The sequence below is a fragment of the Labeo rohita genome, unplaced genomic scaffold (assembly GCF_022985175.1).
Source record: "Labeo rohita strain BAU-BD-2019 unplaced genomic scaffold, IGBB_LRoh.1.0 scaffold_433, whole genome shotgun sequence".
In the NCBI taxonomy this organism is placed as follows: Eukaryota; Metazoa; Chordata; class Actinopteri; order Cypriniformes; family Cyprinidae; genus Labeo; species Labeo rohita.
The window spans coordinates 24,887-40,361 of NW_026129351.1; the positions used below are offsets into that span (position 1 = coordinate 24,887).

A 15,475-nucleotide genomic window follows, 5' to 3' on the forward strand; every position below is an offset into this window, starting at 1 on the left:
ATTTCTAAAACCTAAACACTGAAAACTGAAAATAATTCAATAATATTTAGGGATGCACGATATTATCGGACTGATATCGGAATCGGCCGATAATGACTTTAAATGTAAATATCGGCAATGGCCGATATAAAAAATTATGCCGATATGTCTTGCCAATAAGAGGAATATATTAACTCACATTTGCTGAGGATGTGCTAGGGATTAGATCATGTCAGCAGTGTGGCTGTGTGGTTTTGTCTGAATGAGGAGTAGATTCGCTGTTTTGGATCCCTGCATTTAAACTGAGAATGCGAATGACAATGCAATAGCACGTGTAGTGGCAGCAGGCTAGTGGAGAAAGCACGCCGTTGTTCAGTTTGGGATCATTTAGTTTTGCCTGCATTATATCCAGTCACTAGACCGCTAAATGCACATTTTAAATGGTTTCATGGTGATCTTTGTTGTATTTTGAAACACAATGTCACAATCCATGTTTTCTTATCTTTTACTGTGGTAAGCTGCGGGTGGGAAATAAAAGATTTCGTGGCAATAAATTAAGAATTCGTTAATACGACTTTTTAATTTATTCCCTCATTTTATAAATTAATAAATTAATAAATCGTAACGAATTAACACGTTGTAGGAATGAATTATGTCCTGTTCGTGTCCCGCAGCCCTGTCAAAGCGCAGTGTACCGTACAAAATAATTATTTGTGGAAATTATAATTAAACATGACTTAGTGACTACATTTCTATTTTTTTCCATTTGAAAGCCTTTGTAGTGCAAGGCTCTAGACTGCGATTAAAACATTTTAGAAACTCAAATTTTAGATAATTTTTTTGAGAATGTGCAAGTTAAAATTTGCCGTGATCGCATTTGTGCGAGTGCATGATCTGCAGTGCTGAAGCGTCTGCTCCATACAGCGGGAGTTAAAGATTTACAAAGCTGTGGCATATTCTGGCAAGAGTCAGATTTCACTGATCACGCGAAGAGGCGCTTTCGGTGTGAACGCTTAGAGCCTGGTTTGTATTTGCAGTGTCAGCACTAGCGCGGTGGTGACGGCAAAAACCACGCGAATACTGAGGAAACGATGGCGGACGGTTTTGGTTTTCAAGTAGGGTAAAAAGACCCCTTGTTAAACCAGGGAAGGTGAACATGTTGGTATTCTTGCGCAAAAAAGTGTTTTGCCAGTTGGTCACGAATTGCCACGAACTTACTAATATTTCTTCCTCAAATCCTCACCGTCTCACCCTTTAATTTCGCAGGTTTATTTTCTTGTCGTTCACTTTTAATCCATGTTGTCGTATCTCTTACTGTGATAAATTGCGTGGGAAATAAAAGATTTCGTGGCAATAAATTAAGAATTCGTTAATACTACATATTAATTCGTTCCCTCATTTTACAAATTAATAAACTAACAAATCGTAGGAACGAATTAACAAGTTGTAGCAATGAATTATGTCCTGTTTATGTCCTGCAAGGTTTTCTTGTGCAAAAAAAGCAGAGCACCATCACGGTCAACCAGTTTATTTTTACTTTTCTTTTTGTTTTTGTTATGAAATGTTATTTTCAGATTGCGAATTTGAAAGTGAAAGCATCCGAAACTCGCTTTATAACAGCAAAAGTGAACTTAATTCACAAAATTCAGATCATAAATAATGCTAGCCTACTGATGAAAAAGAAGGGGTTGAATGTTAACCACTCATTAACTTATTTGTTAGGATTAAATAAATAGTATTGTATTGCTTTGAAAAACGTTACAAACAAAAGGATATATATCGGTATCGGCCAAAATTAGATGAAAAATATCAGCATATGGGATATAGGCAAAAATCCAATATGGTGCATCCCTAATAATATTATACTGATACTGTTTCTTTTGCAGTGCATTAATATGATGATATTAACTATTGTCTTTATGCATGTGTGAATTAATATAATATTTTAATTTACTTTGATTTATTTTGTTGTCCTACATGTAAATATATGTGTGGTAAGCTATGATTTTGTTTTGTTTCTAATTTAAAAAGATACCATTTGATATGGATTTGCTGTAGAGTGATATGCTTGTGCTCCACTAGAGGGCGCTGTGAGGTTTCAGATTGCAATGTGTAACTCATGAATGAGTTGGAAATGTGAATGAGATCACAGAAAGACCCTGTAAAGGCTCAGGGTGATGCATGTAGTTGCTATTACAACCAGCTAATGACTCAAAGTTCTGGTTCACAGTGACTAATAAACCTCCCCAATCCAGCTGAATGAGCCGATTTCAGATTTACTGGCTTTTTTATGGTCACAGAGGAACACTAATAACTCAGCGTTGTTGTTTTTAAATGACACTTCCAGTAAAACTTGTGCTGCTGATTTACACAGCATTAATCGAGAATGCATTCAATTGATCAAAAGTGACATTAAAGACATCCTTTAGTTTTCTGAAAATTCAGCTTTGCATCACAATTATAAAGTACATTTAAAAACATATTTAAACTGAAGTCAGTTCTTTGAAACTGTAATAATATTTTACTATTTTTTAAGCATTTTTGATTAAATAAATACAGTCTTGGCGAGCAGATGATGCTTCTTTTAGAAACATAAACCGAGCAAAGCCTTACGTAGAGACCTTGAGATGCAGGACTATTTTAACAATACACTGCATGCACAGTCAGCCTATATGATATTCCATGTTTACTGGTGAAAGTCTTAAGTTTCGTGCAGTCTACTTATGAGTAAAAGATCACAGTGTCCGGTCAGAGATGTTTGTTTGCCCGGATTCTTAATGCTCATCTGCCTGGACAAGATATGGCAGAACTCTCCCTGTGTGGCTTGAGTTCTTCTCCTGCAAATCATCTCGCTGGAGACAGGGAAAAACCAGGAAAAGGACTGCGGTCGGTGAGACACTCAGAAATGTTTACATGGATCAGCTTTTCAGTCTGATGTGGCAGGAGTGGAATCGTATCAGGAAATAGTTGGGAAAAGACATTGTCCGTAGCATGTCTATTGAGCAACATGAGTTTTTTTTTTTTTTTTAATATGAGACAGGATTCAGTCTAAACGCTGCTGAAAGCCTCAGTTCTGCATTGAGAGCTAAACAGGAGTCTGGTGGAGGGATACGTACAGAATGAGCACAGTTTGTTTCTATGCAGATGATTAATAGTCTGAATTATTACTGGTGCCAAACCACAAGTGGGTAATTACTGCCATACATACACATCTCTTTATTCTTTTGTCAGGAGCGCAATGTGGTTCATAAAACAATAGTAGCAAATCAAAGCTTAACCAAACATATTAGATTTCTGAATTTTTACATTTAAATGTATAAATCTATGCTGCATAACTTTTTATTCTAAATTAAGGACTTTTAAATAAGCGAGTACAAAATAAAAACATTTTTACAAAGTATTTATAGGCCTATTATAAATCTGTCGGGACGGATTTCCCAGGAAACTGCATACTTCCTCATTTGCATTTCAGCCATATTCATAAATAAAGGAAAGAATGGCAGGCTAATACTATAAACAAGTGATGTAAGAAACAAAGCTTTATGAAACTTTGAATCAATTGAATCAATCACAAAATGATTCAACTGTTTCAAAGTGCTCAAAACGCCACACGCTGGTGACACCTGCTGATCAAAACGAATGAAACTTAAGCCAAACACGTATAAAACACCTTCTACAAACCAACTGCAATGAACAAATCATTTCATACCATTAAATATGAAAAGTCCGTATTATGTGTGTGTGTTAATTGGTTTGGTTTGTTTTATGGAGAACATGGTTCTTAGTGGTTCCGGCCACTAAGACATTAACTATAAATGTCTACACATTTATAAAACTGATCCGAGATCAGGTTAAAACACACACACACACACACACACACGTTTGTTTTTGTGAATTGTGGGGACTTTCCATAGACTTCTATAGATTTTATACTGACCAAACGATATTGTCTATCCCCTAACCCAACCCTAACCCTAAACCTAGCCCTCACAGAAAACAATGTTTGCATCGTTACACTTTCAGATAAACATCATTTACTATTTTTAATTATTTTTTTTAACATTTAAATTTTAGGTTTTACTATCCCTGTGGGGATTTGGTCCCCACAATGTAGCAAAAACAAGTACACACACACACACACACACACACACTTCATGAGCTCAAGTAACATTTCTAAACATTTCGAAGCAGTTATGACCAAACGAAGACTCGTTCACTGAAATCACGTGACTTTGGCGGTTTAACAGCTGCTCAGAATCACTGATTCAAAACAAATGATTCAAAAAAGCTTCATCACTAATTAGGCAGTAAAAGTTATCGTAGTGGTTTTAAGTCAATGAACCTCGAACCGAAGAGTTTAAAAGCAGAAAGTCAAAGCTCACAATGAATCAACACAGTTTGCGTAGAATCACATTTGACAAGTTCACAAACCAATGCTGATCTTTATAACAATACCAATCTCTAAAGCAGATACTACTTTGGTCTTTAACCTATAACAAGTTAAATAGCCCAAGCAAAGTCACAGTTTCCACCAATTTACCTTATCAGATATGAATAATTAAGTTAACAACCATCATCTGTAACATGTCCGCTGCCAAACGTTTGTAACGTCGCATTTAAAACAATTCATTCCACAAGCCAAAACAACACTGGAATATGAGCATCTTACCTTCTCATAAGACATATTTCTAGGAAATCCGTCTTTCTGTCTTTTCGTTTTGATGTTGTTAGTGAAATTCGCGCTGAATGAAGCATCATCTGTAATCACAGCGAAACCGATTCAAAACATTAGATTCATCCGCGCCGAATCGAACAGCGGAGCCGAAACACAACTCACGTAAAGACCAAAACAGTGCTCATCCGCATATTATTTGTATTATTGTATTATGTGCTTTAACCGCTAAAAGTTTTATTTTTTACATTTTTTTGTTTCTTTATTTTTTTAAACACTTGCTTAGGAAAAACTATTGTAAAAAAAAAAAAAAAAAAAAAAAAAAAAAAAAAAAAAAAACATACTCCAAGGATGATTTAAGGATGGCCAAACAATACATAGAAATACATAAAAAGAGAAAGAGAGATAAAATACCAGGAGACTCTTGACTCTTTACTTCAGTGTTGCTGTCAGCTTTCTGCAGCACAGCTGTCAAACCTTCAGTGAAAGCAAAGCATCTCGCACCCAAACTCACACATAACAAAGCAAACTAAAACCTGCCACCTGCAAAGGCGTCCAAAGACAAGCACGCAATTTAGTAAATTTAGTGAAAAATGAATGGCAGAGCAGATAACATTAAATAATTTAGACTAACTGTTACAGTTCTTAAACACCTGTAACATTAACATTCAGGGAGACAATTAGCTCATATTTTAGTTTTTGGGGCCAGTGATGGATGGACAACAGATAGTGGTGTGCTGACTTTCATTAAGTCAACACTGATTACAAAACAGTTTTCTGTGCCGTTATAAGCATCCAAACATTTAGTGCAGAGCTGTAGAAGTTGTATTGCCCTAACTTCATTTACTGTATGATTTGAGAATTATGTTGCATTATTATAGTTTACATTACAAAAAATTGACATAATAAAAGTCCCCCCAAAATCAAAGCAATAGTGCATTATGTAATTTTAAGGGGTCATTGGATGCTAAGTTCACTTTTACATGTTGTTTGAACATTAATGTGTGTTGGCAGTGTATGTACAAATCTACACTATAATGATAAAAATCTATGCAGAGGTTTTTAATTAATCTGTAAAAATAATATCATATATACCTTTTTCAAATCGAGCCATTCTCAGATGCCTGTCGTTGTGGTGTCACACCCACAGAGGCCGCTCCCACCATAGTTGATTGACATGAGTGTCTTACCTCAGACCTGCTCTAAATCAGCTGTAACAGTTTGATCGCCATTGTTTGGATGCCGGTTAGACAAGAATGTCTCTGACTGAGTGATTGAGGTGTTGTGTTGCTGGATGTAATAATGAACATAGTGGTCGTCATTTACTCTCGACATCTGAGCCATTGAAGATGAAGTGGATTACGTTTGTTTGTGAAGGGAATGCGCCTCCCGATCTACATATATCCGTCTATGTTCGCGCAAATCATTTGTGATCCAGCTTCACTTACAGCAGAAGTGAGTATAAGGGTTTTTTTTTATTAGTCTCTGCAATCACCTTTCCTAATAACGTGCTACTTAGCAAGTTTCGCAGCTAAACGTCCTAAATGCAGCTAAAGTAAACAATCTCTCAGAGAAAGATTACACACCTGTCTAATTATCCATTATTAACTGGACTATGTCAATGATAAACATGAATTGTGATAAACATGCATCGATAAAACATCAGGTGTTGTTGGTTATAGTGTTTCTAGGTTTATAAATATGCAAATCTTCGAGATTCAGAAATGCATTAATAAAATGCAGCCCTGATTTATTCTGTGTGCTACAGTGAAAAGAAGTGGATACATTCTGCATTTTAATGATCAGTGGAATAACTGGGTGTGTGTAAATTGCAATAAAACAACTACTCCTTGTAGTCAGGGGAACAAAACAGATTGTATCAAACAACCTGTGATACAGATTGAAATAAATAGGTTGAAATAAATAAGGATGGATTTATTGATCCTGCAAAAGCATTGTAAGTGTACGATTACCAATAATTTTGAAATAAAATCTCTATTAAAGAATAGCAATCGGCTATATGAATAATCATATCGGCTACTACGCTTTAGTTTTCATCTTCACGACAGGAATCTTCATCATGATCGTCACTAAGGTCGTTCAGGCCAGAAACATAAGAGCGACTGACGGCAAGAGAAAGACGTTCAGAAAGCAGCTGATGATGGTGTTGAGTTTGTTCCTGCTCTTCGGTCTGACGTGGTCTGTGATGTTCTTCAGTTATGGAGCGATGATCATTCCCTCATATTACATATTCACTGTGCTCAACTCGTTTCAGGGTGAGAAACAATCACATGCATCAGTGCATTTGATTAAGCAGAACTCTTATTTTTCCTATAGATTTCAGCAAATTATTTAAATTAATCTATTAATGATTGATTTTTTTTTAGTATTTTTGTAAAAAAAAATTTTTTTTTACAATTATTTTATTAATCATAAGATGTTTTAAATTTACTTACGTGATTCATTTGACCAGTCATATAACTATTTGATTATTTTTGGTTAGTTAAAAATTATACAAATTACTTTAATCTTAACTGAAATGTATTTGAATTAGTTGAAATAAGTTTCTCTGATTCTTTTTTTCAGAGCTTTTCCTCTTCCTGTTTTACTACCACATTCACAATGACGTTGCGGGTCATTTCTCCGATGATCCAAAAGCACAGATTCCAACACAACCGTCATTCAATCCAGCATTAAAGCGATGGAAAATATTCATAACTATAGCATAATTCTGACAAAAGGCTTTCTTTGTCTCAGACATTCTTGCTCTTAGACTAAAATGATGCATGTACCTCACCCCTTAAAAAGGGTAAATTTTACTGAAATCCCTCAGAACAAATGATAAATAGCTGCTGATCATTGCTAAAAACTTGTAGAAGGATTGAATTGCGTTTTCAAATCTTCAATATGATCTGATATGACTGTTATTTGATTTATTGAGCATTATCCATAATTATCCATGTGTGATCATGTGCGTGTCAGAGCGAAACAAACAACACTGAATCTTATTTAGAAAAAAAATTTACATCTTCAGGATGACAGTAATGTCCGCACACCTGTGGATTCAGATATTTGCATGGTCATTTCTATAATATACTGAAATTCTTAGGTAAAGCCCAAATAAACTTGATTTGCATGTTTTCAGATGAACTGTATGTCAGTGTCCTGCAGCTCATAATCAAACAACTTCATATGTGGACACATCAAACTCCCTCAACTCTTGGACTGTGGACTTCATGTCAAGAATGTAATAAGAAAATGATTAAAGATTTATTAGTTCTGTCTGAAGAAAAAGAAATTCAACACTTGTGTCTCTAACAGGCTGTTGTCTCTGGGAATTATGTCTCAACAAAAGCAAAATTTGCTGTGGTTGATGATCATCTGTTGTGCTTCACGGCAGATAAGTATGTTGCTTTAAAATAAAATAAATAAAAAATATATATAAATTAAAAAAAATAATAATTAATATATATATATATATATATGTGTGTGTGTGTGTGTGTGTGTTGTTTGGTAGACATTAGAAAACAAAAGTAAACAAAAAAAACATGATTTAAAAAAATATATGTAAATATGTATGTGAATGTAAACGTTGGCAACTAAATTTTGACACCTAATACAGAGTATTATACCATGTCATACATCATTATATAATAGTCTAATGTTGTGTTTGTGCAGCCGCCTCAAAAAAACTGATAATCCAAGTCAATTCGACAGATCAGTGTTTCTGGAATAAAAGTAGCTCACCATATCCAGGTATAGATCTAAAAATATACTGTTAGCATGACTGTGTGATGCTGCATATGTAATAACTGACAAAATCATTGAGTTCATTTCTGTTTTTCTTTCAGATATAAAATTTACATGTCTGACAGATAAAGAAGGAATTGTCAAACTAAATATCTCTTCTCTTGGTAAAACCCGATTATATTTCATTTATAAACCATTCCTGAGTTCAAAGCTCTTTAAAAAGTATTTCTTCTTAAACAAATGTAAATGTTCTCTGTTGTTTCAGGACAATGCAGATCATTAAGTCTCAACATAACAAAACAGGGGGAGAATTATGAAATCAGAATGAATGAGACAATTCAAGGCATAAAGCTGTGGTTATTGAGAAATGATCATTGTCTGTTATCCGGTGCGTGTCGTTCTACAGTAGAGTCAGAGGAAACATTTACATGCAACCAAACAATGCATTTGTAATCAGAATGATGGCTCAATCGGACAGAAAAGCCTTCATTTGAACACCTTAATTGATCCGACTGAGCTGGATCAGAATGAAATTTTGATCAGACTGAAGGTGGTGGTTTATTCCTTTTGTAACATGATTGAGAGTGCATGTTAACACTCGATCAGATTGAAAACTGAAACTAAAATGACTGGGCATGTGCAGTGACACAGAAATAGCATAATGACGCACGGAACGAACGGTTCCTTCTTTTGAATAAAATGTTGTATAAATGAGTGTCCTGTCATTATAAAACCCTCCTTTCACACCAAAATTGTGCATGTAAATGTTAATGTTGAAGATCGTGAGTTTTTTTGTTCTTTTAAGTGCACAAAAACCTCTACAGACACACCACATTATCTACAAAACAAGCTCTTTAAATGCAGTCTGTATGTTTATTGTCCTGTAAGCTCTGTAATTAGTTTCTAAAAAAGTGCAGATCATGGTACAAAACAGTATATTTTAGATTATTTTAGATTAGTAAATACTGTAATCATTTCATCTCTTCCCTTTTACAGAAATGAGTACTTCCCTGGCAAATGTTGGCATAGTGTGCAACAGCACCATAAATCCAAAGACAGGTAAGATAATATTTATCCACTGTTATATTGTTTTTAATTTCAGTTTATGTTTTCAACTTATGGCAGAACAGTTGGTTCTGTAACAGAAGGGTGTAACAGGCCTCCATGGAAAGATAATGCAATATTTAATTTACATCATTATCTTGCATTATATTCTTCTGGAAGTAAATAAAGACAACACTAAACATTCAAGACCAGGTGACCACTTGCATAATAAAATAGCAGTGCCAGCATAAGCGGTGATGGGTCCCTGAGTTACCTAGTATTTATTTTTTTCTAACAGAAACATTACAGTACAAGATGTACTTATGAGAAGTCAGTTGACAAGATATTGTGTAGATTTATTCAAATTTAAGCTTTATGCTTAAAACAAGCTAAAATATCTGCCAACAGGGTAGGAAATATAAACTTTGCCTTTAATGACATGTTGATTTAATTTAATGTTGATTTAAAGTTTAATTCTCATAACCCATTGGCAGATGTTTTTGTTTTTTTTTTTGAGTAAAATGTTAAATTTTAATATGTTTCTCAGAAGCAACTGATTTAAATATTCTAATAATGTTTCAGTGGCGACTATTATCTGTTGTCAGGTTGTAAATTATAGGCTACACTTTTATCATACAATCAGTTTTAACAATCTTTTAACTGTTCTTTTATTACTTTTTTTTTCTTCATATGCTTGATTTCATAATTTGTTAAATTATGTGTTGTCATGATCTCTTAAGAATGTCAGAACATCAGTACTGTTGATCCTGAAGTGGAATGTCGAAATGCTGTCAATGCTGACAAGGATAAATGCAGCAGTAAGTCTGTTATAAACTGACTAATTCTAGATTTATAAACTGCTTTTCAGTAGTTGTTTCAGTTGCCTGTTTCAAACCCATCAAAATTTGATTTTAGAATAAAAATATAGTACAATGTGACCTGACATTATATTTCTTTTCTCTAATATATAAAAAAAAAAAAAATCACTAAATTGGTGTTAGATAAAATTTTAGTCAGACTATCTGTAGTTTTGATGGTATCAGTCATCAACTATGAACGTGTGTGTCAGTCCCTGTGGTGTTCAGAAGCCACAGCACGAGATCCAGCAGACACAGAGAGCCAGTGTACTACCATTTCTCAAGTTCATTAAGGAAGATGGGTCATATTTATACCACAGATTCATACAACATACCACAGCCTGCAGTCCCCACAATGTTAAAAAATGATTAAAAATAGTAAATGATGTTTATCTGAAAGTGTAACGATGCAAACATGTTTTCTGTGAGGGCTAGGTTTAGGGTTAGGGTTGAGTTAGGGGACAGACAATATTGTTTAGTCAGTATAAAAACTATAGAAGTCTATGGAAAGTCCCCACAATTCACAAAAACAAATGTGTGTGTGTGTGTGTTCTGATGTGTGTGCGCTTAGTCCCTTTTTTCGTGTTGGTGTCCCAAGGTCTACTTCTTGTTTTGTCTTTAAATATGATTTTGGTCTGATCATATTTAAATAGTCTAAATGGCAACAAATTACATGGAATGTGATTTTTGCAAATCCATTTTAAGCTACATTTCTATGTGGTTTGGAATCCCATTCAAATCGCATTTCTGGAAATCCGTTTCAGTCTGAGTGGTCAAATCGGATTAAGCACAAAAGTAAACATGTCAGTCGTTTTTGAACGTCCTTGCAGAAACAAGCTTGTGTTGTTGCACATAACAAAAGGGCAGTCAAAAGTGAAACCCCAAAAAATAAGAAATATTAGCAGTTGGGTAATGTTAAGCCTTTAACATAGAATGCACTTGCTTTGAAAAGCATGCCGTGTAATTAATTCATGATAAGTTAACACTGAAAGGACGTTACTTGTCACCAAGTATGGAATTTGTGCTCTGCATTTCACCCATCCAAGTGCACACAGCAGTGAGTAGTGAACAAACACACACACACACACACACACACACACTGTGAACACACACCCGGAGCAGTGGGCAGCCATTTATGTGCCCAGGGAGCAGTTGGGGGTTCGGTGCCTTGCTCAAGGGTCTCACCTCAGTTGTGGTATAGAGGGTAGAGAGAGCCACGACTGAGGTAAGACTGTTTAGTGCTTTAAAATAACAGTTACTGCAAGCATGAAAAAAATGTATTATTGCAATAATGTGATTGGACTATGTCTATAAAAATGTGAACAGGAAAAACACTCTAGAATACTGAAATGACAGTGTTTCTTGGTTTATAAATGACCAACATATCAGCATATTAGAGCACTTTAATCTTTAAAATTGTTTCAATTATTGCACAGCTGCCATAAAATCCATCTATTATTTATTTCTGTGCAGAAGGTAAAGAACAAAGCCGATACATTCTGGATATTAAAGAGAATCCTAAGTGTGAGATCTGCATTGGTGAAAGTTCAACCACTGTTACACCACTGTCACACAACACAACTCACATTCCAACTACCAGTTCAGACTCTCATAGGACAACTCACAAACCAACAAGTTCAACATCACATACGACAACTCACAATCTAACTACCAGTTCAACATCACATACGACAACTCACAATCTAACTACCAGTTCAGCATCACATAGGACAACTCACAATCCAACCATAACCCTCAAACCACACAACGCAACTCACAGTTCAACTACAGTTGAGGATGGATATACTGATCCCTCAAAGGCATCGTAAGTGTGTAGTTACAAGTGGATATCAAGTATTAAACCCATTACAGAATAACGTGATTCAATCCATTTTACAGAAAAGCACTGGACAATCTGGAGTCTAAGATGGAAGAGATGGAAAAAAGCAATAAAACCAATGAGATGATTGTCACGAAGGATGCTGTTGGTCTTATTTACATACAAGCCAAGAACACAGAAACCAAAGACATCAACATATGCTACTCTTCAAATCATACTATGGTAAACCTAAGAACTAAGATGCATTAAAACATTGTGTGACTCCTCAGTTATCCTGCCAATTCTTCTTTCCTCAGGTTGTTGAGAGTCAAACTGACCCAAACACAAACTGTTCCTGGTCTGTAAAGATTTCCAAGGAAGCTTTTGATAAATCACGTCTTGAAAACAATGGAAGTGCATTTGTTGGAGTTCTACAGTTCAAAAACATAGGAAACAAGGTACTGTATGCATGTTGTTGTTGTTGTTTTTTAAAGTCTTGTTTGGAAAGATTCTTAAAAGTTTCTACTTATGACTCTACTCTACTCTATATCACATTTATATTTGACTCATGATTGCTCTCTTGTTTTTTGATTTAGGATGAAACTAAAAATCAGACTGTTTTGAACAATGAGGTTTATGGAATAACGATGAGGGCCAATATCACCAACCTTACTGACAATATTGACATGTTCTTTACAAATAATGATATGGTAATGAAGGTTTTGTTGTAGACCTTATTTTGTTATAATGACCAGATAATGTGAAAACAAAATTCAGATAAACATGTTCTTTCAGGAGTGTAAGGCGTCCTGCAGTTCTTGGGATGGCAAAGGTAAATCTATTTATGGCTGTCCTGATCAGTTTCAAACTAAAAGTTTATTTTATATCATTCATTTTTATAGTCAATTTCATTCATCACTCTCTTTTCATTAAAGGAGTACTTAATTGGACGACATTCGGCTGTGAGACAGAAATCAACGGTAACACCATAAAGTGCTCCTGCTCACATCTGACATTTTTTGCAGTGCTGATGGTGAGAAACTTCTCAGAGATTAAGAATTTACGCTTTCATCATTCATGTTTTAATTTAAGACCCTATTAAATAAAAAGTATACTCTTTTAGTCTGTGTGTACAAGCTAGCGAACACATAAAATATGACCAAACAAGCAAATATACAGTATACATTTAAAACTTGCCAACCAGATCTGATACTTGGTAACAAAGAGCAAATGATTTTTTAAAGTCCTCCAGCTGATCTGTGCGTTTCGTTTTGTTTCCTCCAATCCCTCAGTCTCTTCCAGATGCAAATGAAACGGCGCTGCATCTGGAATCATTGACTCTCATCACTTCTGCGGCATCTCCATGTTTTTTCTGTCCATCGCTTTATTCATGCATTTCCTGCTGCGGTACAGTATCTTCATATATAGTTAGTTTTGTTTACTTTAAAAAGTTGCCAAAGTTACAAGAACAGTTGTTTGTATGTTTTAATAGGAAAGCCAAATCAAATCAGGCCACGAAGATCTTGATGAACATGTTTGTGTCTTTGTGTCTACTGAATGCTGCGTTTTTGTCAAACGAGAGCGTCGCTAACACACAAGACAACACTGCGTGCGTCTTCATAGCGCTGGTCCTGCATTACTCCATGCTGGCCTCATTCACCTGGTTCTTCATTCAAGCTCTTCATATGTACTTATGGCTCATCAGACAGAACGTCACCATCACAAACTACATGAGGAAGATCACCGTGTTGGGCTGGGGTGAGTTACAGCAACAAAACACTTATTAAAATAAAAACCATCTAGTCCAATTTTAAGTAAATATATTGCACACAAGTCAAATGAAGAACTGTCAAGATAATTTTATGTTTTGTGTTTTCTTTTTTTGTCCTTGATCTGTTACTTCAAGAGCATCTGAATACTTATTTTAGTATCACTGAGATACTATTATTTTAGTTTTTAGTTATTTTAGCACATCAAAATTAACCTAAATGAAAATTATAAATGTTTTGGCAACTAGCTGAAACAAAAGTATTTTTGATTAATTATTATTAAGTTTTTTTTTTTTTTTTTTTTTTTTTTTTACTGTACCACAGTGTACATAATCTCTGTCTGCAGTTAAGTATGTGCATAAATGAAGTTTTGCTTAACCTATTTATGTACAATTATTCTAAAAAGAAGTTTAATGTCATACAAAAAATATCACACACGTTACACACAAACCACTGGCCCGTAAATTGAACCCCTATAGATTTGTGACTGCAGAAGTGGTGTAGTAATTTAGGAGGCAGATATACAATGAAATTGCATGTATATGTACATATGGCATAAAATCTGAAAGCAACAATTCAGCATTTAAAAAAAAAAAAGGCACTTTTTTTTTTAACTAAATTGTTATTGCAGCCTGAATGAATGAAAATGAATATTTTTTGGTTGTTTTGGCTTTTGGTGCTTAAATTCGTGCTTTAATAATGAGTTCCAAGTTTAAGAATACACTATTAGTTAAAATTTAAAAAAATGTAGGCTATTTTTTTTTCTTTATTTAACAACATTAACTTACAATAGTGAAAGACGTCTTTCCTCAGGTAGATTGCATGTTTTCTTGCCTAGATGGATGTTGTGCTTATAATCAATAATCACGCTGTTAGCATTCGCCAAAAACTGATTTGCCAAAATCAAAATGCTGACTGTGAAGGTCCCACTCACAGTGAAGTGGGAGCGACCAGCCAGCAGAGGATTTAATACAGGATGCCTTAAATACAGGACGATTCTGTATTTTACGGAACGGCTGGCAGCCCCAACACTTGTCTCTGTGTGTTTTCAGTGTGTCCAGCTCCAATAGTCATAGTTATCGCTTCTGTTGGAGGTTACAAAGCAGTGATCCTAAACGCAACGTCTGGAAAAATCACACGAATGTAAGTTGTTCTGATGTCAAAAATCCATACATTTATACATTCATGCATCTTAATTATGTTTCATTCTCTTTAATTACAGGTGCTGGATTACAAATTCTTACATTCACTACATAGTGAACATCGGCTACTACACTTTAGTTTTCATCTTCACGACAGGAATCTTCATCATCATCGTCACTAAGGTCGTTCAGGGCAGAAACATAAAGGCGGTTGACGGCAAGAGAAAGACGTTCAGAAAGCAGCTGATGATGGTGTTGAGTTTGTTCCTGCTCTTCGGTCTGACGTGGTCTGTGATGTTCTTCAGTTATGGAGCGATGATCATTCCCTCATATTACATATTCACTGTGCTCAACTCGTTTCAGGGTGAGAAACAATCACATTCATTAGTACATTTGGTTTAGCAGAACGCTTCTTTTTTTTCTTACGAACTTCAGCAAATTAT

General features: G+C 34.9%; 2 protein-coding genes across 2 annotated transcripts in view; both read left to right on the top strand.

The window, feature by feature from the left end:
* Positions 1-15,475, top strand: part of LOC127160699 (adhesion G-protein coupled receptor G2-like) — a 39,201-nt gene that overhangs the window by 4,980 nt on the left and 18,746 nt on the right. Inside the window, exons 6-7 of the mRNA XM_051103352.1 lie at positions 14,943-15,033; positions 15,113-15,215. Coding sequence (XP_050959309.1) covers positions 14,943-15,033; positions 15,113-15,215 — 194 coding nt within the window. The remainder of the gene's footprint in view (positions 1-14,942; positions 15,034-15,112; positions 15,216-15,475) is intronic.
* On the top strand, positions 7,794-13,785 carry LOC127160696 (adhesion G-protein coupled receptor G1-like). The gene is made up of 15 exons (XM_051103349.1): positions 7,794-7,898; positions 7,973-8,055; positions 8,330-8,407; positions 8,503-8,565; positions 8,667-8,789; positions 9,398-9,460; positions 10,186-10,263; positions 11,776-12,127; positions 12,202-12,364; positions 12,439-12,579; positions 12,718-12,831; positions 12,917-12,953; positions 13,057-13,154; positions 13,414-13,528; positions 13,614-13,785. The coding sequence occupies exons 1-15, from the start codon at positions 7,888-7,890 to the stop codon at positions 13,646-13,648; spliced, it is 1,554 nt and encodes a 517-aa protein (XP_050959306.1). The 5' UTR covers positions 7,794-7,887; the 3' UTR covers positions 13,649-13,785.